The sequence below is a fragment of the Nannospalax galili genome, unplaced genomic scaffold (assembly GCF_000622305.1).
Source record: "Nannospalax galili isolate Female #2095 unplaced genomic scaffold, S.galili_v1.0 scaffold432, whole genome shotgun sequence".
NCBI lineage: Eukaryota > Metazoa > Chordata > Mammalia > Rodentia > Spalacidae > Nannospalax > Nannospalax galili.
Genome location: NW_008331138.1, coordinates 1,155,996 through 1,171,374, shown reverse-complemented (window position 1 = coordinate 1,171,374; position 15,379 = coordinate 1,155,996). Strand labels below are relative to the sequence as shown.

General features: G+C 51.1%; 1 protein-coding gene and 1 non-coding gene across 3 annotated transcripts in view; one reads left to right on the top strand and one right to left on the bottom strand.

Moving 5' to 3' along the window:
- Positions 1–1,446: 1,446 nt before the first annotated feature.
- The window catches only part of Slc8a2 (solute carrier family 8 member A2), a 40,671-nt gene continuing 26,738 nt past the window's right edge, over positions 1,447–15,379 (top strand). The window contains exons 1-2 of one of the 2 annotated variants that reach the window (XM_008822158.2): positions 1,447–1,564; positions 5,556–6,247. In XM_008822158.2, coding sequence (XP_008820380.1) covers positions 5,573–6,247 — 675 coding nt within the window. In that variant the 5' untranslated portion in view covers positions 1,447–1,564; positions 5,556–5,572. The remainder of the gene's footprint in view (positions 1,565–5,555; positions 6,248–15,379) is intronic. The other variant, XM_008822167.2, reaches the window with a different exon arrangement.
- Positions 5,305–5,376, bottom strand: Trnaa-agc. The gene has a single exon. It is a non-coding gene; the product is annotated as a tRNA-Ala (tRNA).

Below are 15,379 nucleotides of genomic sequence, written 5' to 3'. Positions count from 1 at the left end.
TTGGGACAGGGGGTCATGTAGCCCAGGCTGGCCTCTAGCCAAGGCTGATCTTAAACTTCTGATCCTCGGCCTCCACTTCCCAAGTGTTGGGATTACAGAAATGCACCACCATGCCTGGTTTATGTGGTGCCTGGGACACAGGGCTTCCTGCATGCTAAACAGCATTCTACCCTCTGAGGCACGTCCCCAGCACTCATTGGCTGTTTTGGTTCACGGTTTTGCTATGTAACCCAGACTGGCCTGGAACTCACCATCCTCCTGCCTCAGCCTCCCTAGTCCTGTGATGATAGATTTGTGTCACTACACCAAGCAGCCTTGATCATGCTCGGTCCTTAGCCCAGGTGCACTGACTTGCAGTAATCAAGGATACAGAGCCTGGAGCCACATACCACCACCTGCTGCCTCAGTTCCCCCACGTGTACAGTGAAGATAGTAGCATCTACCTTTGAAGGTTGATATTGTCATCGTGTGTCATGGAGGTGATATGAAATAATGCTGTGGTGGGACCTGATGGAGTAGGTGCTGTGGGGACGGCTGTCGTCATCTGTGATCACTCTGTGAGGTGCTCTGTGCAGCAGGTCCAGTCTGTGAACTCGGAATTGCCTCCCCGCCTGACATTCCTGCCCCCCTTCCCAGGTCCGCCAGTCTGTGGCTATTTGTGGCTATGACTGCATCTTTGGGCCTTGTAGGGACGAGAGCCTGCCTGTGTGTGATTGGTGGGGCACAGGGGTGCCCCCGACACACAGGTGCACACCCGCGCAGCCCTCTGCCGCTGTCCCCGACCTCTGGTGCTGAACACCAAGGCGGTCTGAAGCCCCTGCCCCGCCCAGGCCGACCCCCTGACCGGCCTGCTGCTTCCCTTGCCACGCCCCCTCCCAGGCTCCTCCCTTCTGCTCTACTCCAGGACCTCCTCCCAGCTCCATGGCTCCGCCCCTCCCGCTCCTAGCTCCTCCCTCTTCCAGCCGCCTTCCTGTGGTCTCCCGGTCTTCTTCCTCCCTCCTTTAGGTGGATTTCCTCCAGCCCCCTGTTCCCGCCCCCTCCCTCCTCCCTCCTCCTGGTGGTCCCCCTCCAACGCTCCTGTCCCCGCCCCCTCCCTGGGCTCTTCTGTCCTCCTCCTGGTGGTCCCCGCCACCACAGCTCTCCTGTCCCAGCCTCTTCCCCTGGGCTCCTTGCTCCTCCTCCTGGTGGTCCCCCTACCATAGCTCCCCTGTCCCAATCTCTTCCTCTGACTCCTCCCTCCTCCTCCTGGTGGTCCCCGTACACACAGATTCCCTGACCCGTCCATCCCCTCCCTGGGCTCTTCTGTCCTCCTGCCCCCCACCTACAGATCCCCTGTCCCCGCCCCTTCCCCTGGGCTCCTCCCTCCTGGTGGTCCTCCCCAGCTCCCGTCCCCGCCTCCCCTGGGTTCCTCCCTCCTCCCCTTCCCTCCCGGCCCCTCCCCTCCTTCCTGCATCCCCTCTCCTCCCTCCTCCTGGCTCTCTCAGTCCCCGCTCCTCTCTCTCCCTCTCCGTCTCGGGCGGAGGCGCCCACCGCCGCGGCGGAGTGGAGACCGTGCAGACCGCAGGTAAGAGCCCAGCGCTGGGTGGATCTGCCCACCCGCCGGGGACCCCGGGCCTGCGGGAGCGGCGGCTGCCTCTCCCCGCCTCGTGTCCCCATCCTCGGACCCCATCCCCGGCTCTGCCCAGCCCGGTGCAGGGGTTTCCCGAGCCCTGGCTCCAAGTCCGCGGCTGCCGGGTTTCCTCGTGCGCCATCTGTGTGCCTCGCTGTCTCTTGGTCTCTGAACACCTGGGTCTCTGTCCCTTCCTTTCCTCGCCCCGTCTCCGAGAGCCAGTTCACTCCTACACACCGCTGTCTCCACCCCCGGAGCAGGGGGACCTGGAGGAGGCCAAACCTCCGCAGTGTGGGCTCCCCCCACCCCCGAGGGCCTGGAGTGCCCCCAAGTCCTCCTCACCCCTCTTCATTTAGGTCTCCCCATCCTCCCAGCCCTATTTCCCTGGCATTCTGAGGCTGGTCCTGCCTACAGCCTACCGAGTAACCTGTATAGTACACGGTAAACTGGTCCTTCCTACTGTCTAACTTCCATACCTCTAGCTGTTTGTCCATTCATTCTTTTGACAACTCCTAAGCCACTCTCCTCCTTTCCGGCACAGCTCTAGGTGTTGGGTCAGGCCAGGCCGGTCCTTCTCACTGTCCAGACTTGCTGCCTCACACCTGTCTCAGTGGAGTTGGGTGGCAAAACAGCCACCCACGTCCTGGGGGCTTCTAGGCTGTATGGAAGCACTTGGCCAGGCCTCCTCCTCCCTTTTTGAAGGAGCCTGGGGAGGTGGGTGATGTGCAAGCCACTGCCCACTGCCCAAGCTAGGGTGAGCAGATGTGTGCCTGTAAGGTCCCCATCCTATGTGACAGCTGTGTGGGGATTCCGGATGGCTTAAAGAGCACTGGTTGGTAGACCCATGCCTTGACTTTACAGCTGTTTCCTGCCTCTGGCTTGACCAAGCCCTTTCTCTTCTGGTGGGCCTCAGTTTACCTGTCTAGAATCCAAAGCCCTGTGTATGTTGGGGGCACTGTGTGACTAACATGGGACAGTGTGTTCAGAATTCTGCAATCCCACACTGCACTGTACCCTGAAGGGCAGTGCCTCATCCCCCAACCCCCAGCAGTCAGAATGTGCCCCCACTGTGACTGTCTTGAGGGACCTCAGGAAGGGTCCCACCTGGCTGCATATGAACCACCCCCCTCCCAAGGCCAGCCTGGCAGAACAGAACATTCACTACTAACCCAGCTGGCCACTGGCCCGCAAGGCTGGGGAGAGAAGGCACCAGAGCTGCACCACCTCCCTGGACCTGATCTGCTCTGATCAGACTCAACCTGATCCCTTCATCCACCCCAGCATCTACACCCAGATTAGCTTTCAGGGCAGCAGACGAGGGTGCCCGGGGCAGAAAGCAAGCACCCGCTGCCCCAGCCACACACAACAGTGTGGCCTCTCCACCAAGTATTTCACAAATATTTATCTAGTGCTTTCTCAACCCAGTCTGTCCTCCTCTAAGGTTGGGGCGGGGGGAGAGAGAGAGAGGCTGGGTGACAGCAAAAGAAATTGAAAGCTTGGGATAACCCAGCCCCACGGAAGGCAGGGAAATACCAGTCTGCCTGGTCTCCCTGCAGGACTGCAGCAGGAGGTACAGGTGATTAGACATGATGTTGGACTTCCCAAGCCACTCTCTTTCCCCAGGGTAGGGGTTAGATATAGTTAGATGGATTCTTGGCTCTTCAGGGTCATCCCTGTTTCTCCAGATAGCCAAAGAAGAGGAGAAATGAAGTAGGAGGGAGTCTTTGCTTGCGATCCTGGTGGGTTCATAATTAGGCCTAAGTCTTCCATAATTAGGGGTTGTTAATTAAATATATCATTAGGGGCCTTGCCTAGGGGGCTGATTGTGCAGTGGCCCCTTTAAGAATCACCCCTCTCTCCGCCCTCGCCTACATACACGGGCGGGCACACACACACACATACACACACACACACACACACACACACACACACACACACACAGGCTCTCACTCACTCCTTTTTGGGAAGTTCTGCCAACAGGCTGCCTCCCTCCCCCAGAAGAGCCGGCTCCCACTTCGTGGGTGTGAGCTGGGGGCAGGCTGTGGGTTAGACTCCCAGAAGAACTTTTCAGACAGACATGGAAGGTGGAAATTCTTGGCGATCTGAGGCCAGTGGCACCCAGATGGGTCTGAGAGGGCACAGGCTCAGGTGACAACTCCCCTGGTCAGCCCTTTCTCTGTCATAGGCAACTGGGTTACCATGGCAACAGGAGGGGGAGATAAACTGGGTCCTGGAGCCCCACCCCTAGAGAATCTCTCCTGGCTACAGAGTTGATGCTCAGTGACCTGGAGCAACTTGCTTCATTTCTCTGAGCTTTAAATCTCACATTGTGAAATGGGTGGGAGACTGCTCTCCCAAGGGCAAGGGGTGTCATTTGGGGCAGGATGGTCAGGGAAGGTGACACCAGAAAGAGAAAAGGCTTGAGGCTAGGGCAGGCAGGAGAGTCCAAAGGCAGAAACCTGCCTCATGTGCAAGGAGCAGCAAAGGGGGGTAGCTGGAATAGAGCAAGCCAGGGGGACGAGGGGAGGCCTGGGAGGGGACCATGGTTCTCTGAGACAAGAGCCATGGAAGGCTCTGGAAAAAAAGGAGGAAAAAGAGCTAATGTGTATTTTACTTACTGTTTATTATTATTGTGTGATAGATGATGAGGTATGAATACCATCATGGGTGTATGAAGGTCAGAGAACAACTTTGTGGAGTCAGTTCTTTCTAAAACCTTTACTTGGGTTCCAGAGATTGAACTCAGATCACTAGACTTGTACAACAAAAACCTTTACCCGCTGAGCCATCTCCATACCCAATACGTACCTTAAAGCAAATGTAGAGGGGCTGGCAAGATGGCTCAGCAGGTAAAGGCATTTGCTGCCAAACCTGATGACCTGAGTTCGATCCCTAGAAAGGACCCACATGGTGGAAGGAGAGAACCAACTCCTGAAAGCTGTCCTCCAAACTCCATACACACCATGACATGAGCTGCTCCCCAATAATAAATGAATGTAATAAAAATTAAACATAGAAATACAAAAAAAATAATAATAATAGCCACTCAGACCCAGGACTGAGTGGGGAAAGAAGAGTAGAGACCTCACATCCCTAAATAGGACAAATCACCCACCCCAGGCCTGGTGCATCATTGCTTGGAGGAACCACAGTTTATGGAGGTCCAGGGAAAGCCAGATTAGGGATCAGAGATGCCAACTAGACTGACAGCTGCTGTCATCCCCAGGAGGGGAAAACAGGTTCTCCATGCCTGGTGACATACACATACCCCAGGTCTAATGACCCCATTCCTCCCTGTTGTCCCCTGTAAGTGGAGTCCTCTCTGTGCTTAGGGCTGTATACTATTCCATTGCTGTTCCTCATTTATTGCTGAGGGGCCTCTGGGTTGTCTTGAGGTTGGCCCTCATAAAGTTGCCATGGATATCCAGGGAGGGGGGTGCTTTTGGTGGAGAGGTGGGTTTATGCCCGTTCCTAGGAACAGAGCTGCTTTATGAGACTGTGTGACAGTTGGCTGTGGGCTTCCAAGGAACTTTGACCAATTTATGTTCCTAGCATTCCACAAGGCCCCTCTGTCCTTTGTGGCCTGCCTGTGTATCTGTGTGGTGTTCTCTGTGTTGCCCAATGTCACCGTGTCTGCTGTGCTAGTCCCCAGCTTCTCTCTTCCTTGTGGCCCAACAAACTGGGGTTTTGTCATTTGGCAGTGATGGGGATGGAACCCAGGACCTTCTGCATGCTAGGCAGGAGCTCTACCACTGAGCTACACCCCCAGTCCCTCACTAGGGTATTCTAGGTAGGTGCTCTGCCACTGAACAACATCCCTAATCCCTCACTGGGGGATTCTAGGCAGGGCCTCTATCACTGAGCCACACCCCCAGCCCAAGCTGTGGGTTTTGAGAGACAAGGAGGCATCTTACATGCTCATCTTGGCCTCCTCTTCTTCCTCCAGGACCCGACCACGCCCTCATGGCTCCCCTAGCCTTGGTGGGGCTTGTACTCCTCTTGGGAGTTTCCCACTGCTTGGGGGCAGTCACCCCGACCCCTTCCCTGCCACCTCCCCCAGCTAATGACAGTGATGCCACCCTGGGTGGCTGCCAGGGCTCATACCGCTGCCAGCCGGGGGTGCTGCTGCCTGTGTGGGAGCCAGATGACCCATCACTGGGGGACAAGGCCGCAAGGGCCGTGGTGTACTTCGTAGCAATGGTCTACATGTTCCTGGGGGTGTCCATCATTGCTGACCGCTTCATGGCATCCATTGAGGTCATCACCTCCAAAGAGAAGGAGATCACCATCACCAAGGCCAACGGCGAGACCAGCGTGGGCACTGTGCGCATCTGGAATGAGACTGTGTCCAACCTCACGCTCATGGCCCTGGGCTCCTCTGCACCTGAGATCCTGCTGTCCGTCATTGAGGTCTGTGGCCATAACTTCCAGGCAGGCGAGCTGGGCCCAGGCACCATTGTGGGCAGCGCAGCCTTCAACATGTTTGTGGTCATTGCTGTGTGTGTGTATGTCATCCCTGCTGGGGAGAGCCGCAAGATCAAGCACCTGAGGGTCTTTTTCGTCACAGCCTCATGGAGCATCTTTGCCTACGTCTGGCTTTATCTTATCCTTGCTGTCTTCTCCCCAGGAGTGGTCCAGGTGAGTAAGGACCCAGTCCTCGAAAAGTCTGAGAGGCCGACTGATGGGTTATGCCAGTCACAAGGGGGCTGAGCCAAAGACAGAAAGTCGGGAGTGAGAATGGGCCTAGGAGAGTACCATTTCACACCACCTGCCCGGAGTCACACCACCTGCCTGGAAGGTACCTCTGTACTCTCCCCAAGGTGGTGAACCCGCTAACTGGTCTTTGTGAGACGCCACAGCTGCCCATATAGTTACTGAAGCTAACTCCTTTTGAACAGTGTATTCCTGCTTTGCAGTAAGACATGTCCATTTGTATAGTTCACACTACACTGGCTGGCTGGCCTGGAGGCCTGGTGTGGTCTGACAGCCAGAATCTGTCTGGGTAACTTGGTACATTTACATAATATATTCAGGAACTCCTGTAGATGGTGCTCACATCAACAGTAGTTTGCATAACTCATTCATTATTCATCTTCGGTTGTAATTTACACTCCTATCCAATCAGCAGACACCAGAGCCTGGTGTCCATTTTACATAATTTATTCCAACACCCGGACAAATCTGAGCCCCAGGACCACCTGGCTCACACATCCCTACTCCTGTCCCCACAGTCCTCTTCCTCTCCTACTTCCAGAGTCTGTCCACTTCCTTTACAACCTTTGGTTAATTTCCCACAATTCCATGATTACTGCCATTATTTGCATAACTTATTCATGGGCCTGGCCTAATTGGTTCAAGCACATGCATCCACTGTGTGATCTGTGAACTCCTGTCAGTTAATAGTTTGTTCTCTGGAATGACTGAAAGACAGAGATATAAAAGGGCTTTACTGACAGGCGTAGTGGCGCACAGCTTTAATCCCAGCACTCGAGAGGCAGAGACAGGCGGATCTCTGTGAGTTCAAGGCCAACGTGGTCTACATAGTGAGTTCCAGGACAGCTGGGGCTACAGGGAGACCCTGAGACCCTGTCTCAAAAAGACTGGGGGAAAAAAGAAAAAGGGCTTTACAGTTGCTGCAGGAGTGTTGGAGACTGTGGAGATTAGCTGGGCTGGGAATGCTGAGGCAGGAGGATTGCTGTGAGTTCGAGGTCAGCCTGGGCTACCTAGTGAGAACAATTCAGGAAAACAAAAAAAAAGGGTTGGTGAATCTGGGTATGGTGAGATAACGCCTTTAGACCCAGGCAGGAGGATCTCTGTGAGTTCGAGGCCAGCCTGATCTACATAGTAAGTTCTAGGCCAGACAGACTTTTGCCCAAAAAAAAGGGCAGGGGGAGGGGGCTGGGGATGTAGGTAAGCAGTGGTAAAGTACTTGCCTAACATGCATGAGGTCCTGGCAGGAAAAAAGGAACTGGAAGGAGAAGGGAATATTAAAGAAAAAAAATGTGGAAAGAATGCAAGATCCCAAAGAAAAGATAGTGTTGTATAGCTGTTCCCTCCAGATGAAACAGTACTTCATGGAAGGAAGCAAATCTTTTCATATCTTTTATAAAATGAGAGAGGGGGGAGGGAAGGAGGGAGGGAGGGAGGGAGAGAGGGGGGAGAGAGAGAGAGAGAGAGAGAGAGAGAGAGAGAGAGAGAGAGAGACTGTAGGATTAAAGAGTGAGTGATGTAACTGACCATGACTGTAACAGTGAGCTTCCTAGCAGCTATGGTGAAAAGTACAGGATAAGGCATCACACAGTGTTTAGGATCTCTAAAAAAGGATGGTGTCCTGGTTTAGATTCCAGCATAGCTTTTGTGTGTGTGGTATAGGTATTCATTTGAGTGTATTTGTGTATGCAGAGGCCGGAGGTCAACCCCAGGTGTCTGCCTCAGTCACTCTCCATCTTGTTTTTTGAGACAGGGTCTCACACTGAACCTGGAGCTCACCAACTGGCCAGGGAGCTTCAGGTCCTTCTATCTCCATTCCTCCATTCCAGCTTTTCATGTAGAACAAAACTTTACCCACTGAGTCGTCCCAGCCCTCTGAAATGTGAGGAGAGAACTGTAGGTACTGAAACTGAGAGGCGGGGGACGGCAGAATGGAAGAGACTCTCCCCCCTTCTGGCTGCCTCCCAGAGGACAGAGCGAGTGTGGAGAACACCTGGGCTCTGGGTGGAGATGTGGCTACAGGGAGAACAGGATTCTAGAATGTTATTAGTCACAGGAATTCCTCATAAAAGGGTCAGCCTGGCCCCAGAATCTCTCCTATAACTGCTTTGTGACCTCAAGCAAAGCTCATGCCCTCTCTGGCCTTCCAGTTTCACATATGAACCATCAAAGAAATAACCTGGGACCAGCTATTCTCTGCCTTGCACACACAACGCTCCACTTTTGACAATATTTTGTCACATTCCTTTAACTCTGCTAAAGTGATATCCTGAGTCATCAAAGAAGAAGAGGTTCGGTACACAGACCTGAAGCCAGGTGCCTGTGTTCAAATCCAATCTCTGTTCCTCCCTGGTTGTGTGATCATAGACAAGTTCCTTGGCTCTGTGTGCCTCACTGGTCTCCATAGTGCTGAGTTCCTAGGGCTGCTGTGAGGATGACTTTAATCAGTCTGCATGGAAGGACTTGGAACAGTGTGCTTGGAACAGAGTAAAGGAGCTCTGCTTCCCATAAGTGAAACTGTGGATGAGCTGGCTCCCCAAATTAAAAATGACGGTGATTGGTGTCTACAAAGTCTTGAGAAAATAGATGACATGTAAAACAGGGTTTCGAGGGCCATGGAGGGTTGGAAGGGGCCTGGGGTGCCAATCTCTGAACCTAGCACTAAAGAAACTGAGCCAGGAGGATCAGGAGTTCAAGGCTAGCCTGCCCTACACAGTAAGTTCAAGGCTAGCCTAGCCTACACAGTAAGTTAAAGGCCAGCCTGACTGCATAGTAAATTCAAGGTCACCCTGGGCTACACAGTAAGTTTGATGCCAGCCTAGGCTACATGGGACTCTGAATCAAAGGAAGAAAAAAAACCAAAACAAACAAAAGAAAGAGCAGAATTGAGCTTTGAGCTCCAGTGATTGTGAATAGCATTTTAGAGACAAGGGAGCCCAGCAGCAGGTGTTCTCAAGGGATCTGGAACTCAGGCCATTCTGCACTAGGGTGAGGGTGGAGTAGGGAGGCACTGAACACAGAACATGACACACAACTGTCCCTAGACTTTCTTGAAGAAAGCCAGAATCACACCTTCCTCCCCAACTGAGATGCCCACTCAACTGAGAAGTTCCCCCTCCCCCAGGGTTTCTCATGCACCCCCCTCAGAGGTGCCGCCCACTGCCCTGCCCCAGGTTGACTAGAAGGGACCGCAGTCTCCTCCCAGGATGGGCATCAGCATTCACAGGGGCATCACTACAAAGGCAATAAGAATCTTCCAGAAGTGCCTTTAATTTACACTCAGAGAGGGAATGAAGTCAGGGTGGCTGAGGTTTTCTGCTGGTTATTGGAGAAGGCCTGGGTTCTAGGAACATTCAGAAAGCACAGCAGCTTGCGCCCATGCTCTGCTTCTGCCCCCAGCACTGGCACTGTGAGGTTTCTCTGTCTCCCAAGTCTCTCCCTTTCTGGGCAGCATCAGGAAAGACAGAGACTAGGGCATGGGAGTTGTAAAAGATCATTTTCCAGTGCCAGTGACATGGCTCAGCAGGTAAAGAGGTAAAGAAAGGCGCTTGTCGCCAAGCCTGACAACGAGTTTAAACTTTGGGACCCACGTGGTAGATGGGGAGAACTGGCTACTACAAGTCATCCTCTGACCTCCACATGCCTCCTTCCCCCCAAATAAATAAACAAACAAACGCAATAAAAATTTTAGAACATATCTTTTCCCTCTCAGACACTCTTGTCAGGAACTGAGGAGGTCATCTAATCAGAAGAACTCTTCCATTTTTTTTCTTTATTTTTAATGGGAAAGATGGTTCCTGGTCTTTGTATGAAAAGCTGCAGGACTGGAGAGATGACTCAATGGTTAAGAGACGGCTCTTGCAAAGGACCCGGGTTTGGTTCCCAGCACCCAGTCAGGTGGCTCACAACTTGTAACTCCAGCTCTAGGGGATTCAATGCCTTTGGCCTCTTCAGAAACCCACTCACAGACACATATGTAATTAAAAAACAAATAAATTTTAAAAACAGAGAGAACTGGGCATGGCAGTCTAGGGCTTTAATCCCAGCACTCTGGAGACAGAGGCAGGCAGACTTCTATTAGTTCAAGGACAGCCTGGTCTACATAGAGAATTCCAGGTACTATATTCTGAGATCCTGTCTCAAAAAAAAAGGAAAAAAAATCATAAATTTTCAAGGCTGGCAGGTGTTGGCAGACAGTTCCTGCCCAGCTGACAGGCAGGCTGAGCCTGAAGTTCTCAGCCAGCCCAAGATCACTGGACTAGAGGGAACAGTGAGCTGTGATTGTTGTTTTTCATACAGGAAATTAAACCAGGGCTACTCAGTATCCTGCCACTGAGCCACACCCCAGCCCCTCACTGGGGGATTCTAGGCAGATGCTCTACCACTGAGCCACACCCCCAGCACTTTATTTTTTTAATTTAATTTTTGTTTTTTTTTTTTCAGACAGGGTCTTTCTGTAGCCCAAATTGGCCTGGAACTCACTATGTAGACCAGGCTGGCTTCAATGTCAGAGAAACCTGACTGCCTCTTCCTCCCAAGTGCTGTAATTAAAGGTGTGTGCCACCTTGCCCAGTCCCCTCCCTTTTTTAAACTTTCTTTTTTCACTGATTATGTATTTTAGGGTCCATGTGAAGGTCAGAGGACAACGTGTGGGAGTCAGTTCCCTACCTCCACAATATGGGTCCTGGGGATTGAACTCAGGTAGACAGGCTTGGCAACAGGTGCCTTTTTACCCACTGGGCCATCTTGGTGTCACCCCCTTCCCCCCTCCTTTTTTTTAACTGTTTGAGAAAGGACCTCACGAAGTTTCCCAGATTGGCCTAGAACTTTCAGTTCTGCCTCAGCCTCCCCAGGTGCTGTGATCCCAAACTTGTGCACTCTGACCTCTTCCCTGTGCCATTTCACCTCTTGGATGTTCTGTGCTAAGACCTGGTGCTGTGGTGCTGGGGACACATGTGCTCAGCTCCAGCTTTGAGGTGGTCCTCACAAGCCACAAGGCTGCTGAATCACCTGACCTTCTGTGGAACCAGCTGTCTCTTCAGAGATGCCTCTCCTCTCTCTGACCCAGAGCAGGCTCTTGGGAGTGAGTGAATGAGTGATTGAGTGTATTAGTCACTTTTCTGTTACTGTGATAGAGCACATTGGCCAAGGCAACTTATAGAAGAAGGAATTTATTTGTGCTTACAGATCCAGCAGGTTTGAGTCCATAATGGCAGGGGAGGCATGCCAGAGCAGAAGGCCTAGTGCTCACATCTTCAAGCAGGCACAGGGAGTTGAGACTGGAAATCTGGCAAGGCTTAGAATTCTCAAAGCCTGCCCCCAGTAATGTACTTCCTCCAGCAAGGCCACACCTCCTAAAATTTCCCAAAACAGCACCACCAACTGGGGACAAAATGTCCAAATACTTGGAGACTATGAGGGACATTCTCATTCAACCCACCACATTCCACTCCCTGGCCCCCATAGGCTCATGACCATATAAAATGCAAATGACATTTAATCCACCTTCAAAAGTCCCAATAGTCTTTACCAGTTTTAATATTATTCAAAATTCCAGAGTCCAAAGTCTCTTCTGAGACCCAAGGCAATCTCTTAGCTGTAAGTCCCTGTAAAATCAAAAGACAAATTACGTACTTCCAACATACAATGGAACCAAATACACATTCCCATTCCAAAAGGGAGATATGAGGGCATAGTGTGGAAATACTGGACCAAAACAGGACCAAAAAACCAGCAGGGCAAATGCCAAATCCATTAGCTCCATGTCTAGCTTCTGGGACTTTATTTTCAAAGGGCTTAGATGACTCAGCCCCTCCAGCTGTGCTGTTCATCTCTCTCTTGGGCTGCTATCACTCTGTGTATGCAGCTCTCCTTGATAAATGTCTCACAGCTCTAGCATCTTAATGTCTTAGAATCTCCATGACCAACCAAGCTTCACCTTCACCATTTCATACAATGACCTGTCAAGATCTTTTTTATGCAGGGATACCCCTGCTGCATGCTACCTGGTCTCAGTGACTCTCTGAAATGTCAAAGGAAGAACCAATGACCCCTTCACTCTTGCATCTTTCATGCCTCTAAAGCAGCACCACATGAACAACACTGCCAAGTTGGATTGCCAGCCTAGGATGGACTCTGTCCTGCTTCATCCACATTAGCAGCTTTTCTATGCTGTGGTTTTCTAGGAACAGATAATCCCTCTGACATTTTACTTTCACAAATTGGAGACTTAGCTGGGCATGGTCTTGCCCAGAAGGTACTCTTTCCATTGTTTAAGTGAAAATCTGTAGGCCTCTGCTTAATGGCTCGCATCTCCTTATCAAAGAGAGCCTCTCCTTCAGCACGTCTTGGCTCCAACTTTAATCTTCCCAGTGTTCTTTTTCAATCCAAACATACATTCTGCATTTCTTTCTGCCCCATTTGCTCTTTTTCATTGTAGATCTCCATATTTGCCATTAATAACCATGCCACCAATTCAACATTAGGCTGTGTTGAAATTTCCTCCACCAAAGAAACTAGTCTCTTACTTTTCAAATTATCCTTAGGCAAGCTCTTAGGCTGTGGGCAGACAGTAGCTAAATGCTTTGTAGAAAGCATCCAAGTTGCTGTTTAAGCCCTTATTTTTTTGCCCTGAAACTACTTTGCTCTCAGCACTACTTTCTTCCAGGATCCTGCTAGAAAGGCCTCCTAAGTTCTGCTTTCAGTATTCAACTGCTTTTCTAGTCCAAACTTCTGAAGTCTTCCACATTCCTATAAAAAACCTACATGGTCAGGCTCTTCACAATAGCCCACTCTCTGGTACCAACTTCTGTATTAGGTACTTGCTATTGCTGTGATAAAAACACTGAGACCAGGGGGCTGGAGAGATGGCTCAGCAGTTAAGAGCACTGACTGCTCTTGCAAAAGACCCTGGGTTTGATTCCCAGTACCCATATGGCAGCTAACAACCATCTGTAACTCCAGTTCTGGGGATCTGACACACTCTTCTGACCTCCAAGGGCATTGCACGATACAAGTGCAATTACACAAATGCATGCAATGTACACATAAAATAAAAATAATAAATAACATATTTAAAAAACACTCTGACCAAAACCAACTTGAGGAGGAAGGGCTTATTTCATCTTACAGTTAATTGTGGAGGGAAGCAGGAGGTCACGGCAGGAACCTGGAAAACAGACCATGGAAGAGCACTGCTTAATGACTTCTTCTACTGGCCTCTGCTCAGACTGCTTTTTTTTTCTTTTTTTTTTTTTTTTGGTCTTTTTGAGACAGGGTCTCCCTGTAGCCCCAGCTGGCCTAGAGCTCACTGTGTAGACCAGGCAGGCCTTGAACTCACAGAGATCCACCTGCCTCTGCCTCCCAAGTGCTGGGACTACATGTGTGTATGTCACCATGCCCAGCTTAGACTGCTTTCTTATACGGCCCAGGACCCCCTGCCTAGGGGTGGCACTGCCCACAGTGGGCTGGGCCCTCCCACATCACTCAACAATCAAGAAAATGCCCCACAGACATGTCCACAGGCCAATCCAATGGAGGAAATTCCTTAATTGAGGTTCCCTCTACCCAGGTGTGTCAACTTGATGGCTGAAACTATCCAGCACAATGAGTGAGTGAATTCATGAATGAGTAAATTAATGAGTGGTCGCTGTAAGATCCAGTGCTTCAAGAGAGTGAGCCAGACTTGTACCTCTTTTAGAGTCAGTCCTGTCCGTAAGAGCCACACAAATTCTAAGGAAGGAGAATCTGCCTGGACTGTGGTCCCTGATAGTGGTGTGGGTGATGGAGGGATTGTGGTGAGCTGACAACAGGCCTCCAGGATGGGTGGAGAGTTCAGATGTGCCAGGTGATGGGGAGAGAAAAGTTGGAGGGGGAGGGGGAGGGGCAGGAAGAGATGCAGGTTTGCACCCTGAGAGGCTGGGACCACAGGTAGTGATATCTGTCACTTGATGGTGGCTGAGGGTGTCTGAGTGCAGGCAGCAAGGTGTGGCTCTCCACAGGTGGGAAGTGGATGAATAGATGAATAAGAAGACCATGACAAACGCAGACAAAGAGCACACAGGAGCATGCAGGTGCGCACACGCGCATGTGCGCGCACGCACACACACACACACACAAATGCCCACATGCACCGGCACATACATGTACACATAGTGCTCTCTGGTGAGACAGTTGCTAAGGGGACCAAGAAAGAAAAACTTGGAAGATTCTCATAAGGGAGAGAGAGGGGGGTGCCTACAAAGAGATAAAAATGATGACATGGAAGGGCTGGAGAGATGGTTCAGTGGTTAAGAGCACTGACTGCTCTTACAGAGGACCCAGGTTTGAATCCTAGCACCTACATGGGCGGCTAACAACCATCTATAACTCCAGTTCCAGGGGATCCGACACACTCTTCTGACCTCCAAGGGCATTGCATGACACAAGTGCACTTACATAAATGCATGCAATACACTCATACACATAAAATAAAAATAATAAAAATATTCTTTTAAGCCAGGCGTGGTGGTGCACACCTGTAGTCCCAGCGCTTGGGAGGCAGAGGCAGGCAGATCTCCGTGAATTCAGCCTGGTCTACAGAGTGAGTTCCAGGTCAGCTGTGGCCACAGGGAGACCCTGTCTCAAAAAGACCAAAAAAAAAGACAATCTCGGCAACAGGAGCAAGGGAGAAAGATTTACCAGCTGAGGGGCAAGGCAGAGATGAAGAGAGAGGGGCAGTCTGAAGGATGGAGCGAGATGGGGAGAGGAGAAAGGAAAGAAGGGAGGGATGATGGAGAGATGGAAGTATGGATGGATGGAGACAGATGTATTGAAAAACTGGTGGGTGAATAGACAGCTGGATGGATGGGCGGATAGACAGATGAGTGGATGGAAATGGATGGATGAGTGGACGAGCAGATGGATGGGTGGCAGGTGAGTGAATGGATAGGTGTGTGGATACATAGGTGAATGAGCCAGTAGATGAATGAATGGGTAGATGAAGAAAGATAGATGGATAGGTGATGGATAGAGGGATTGTGGGTGGATACATGGATGGAGGGACAGATGGACGGATGGATG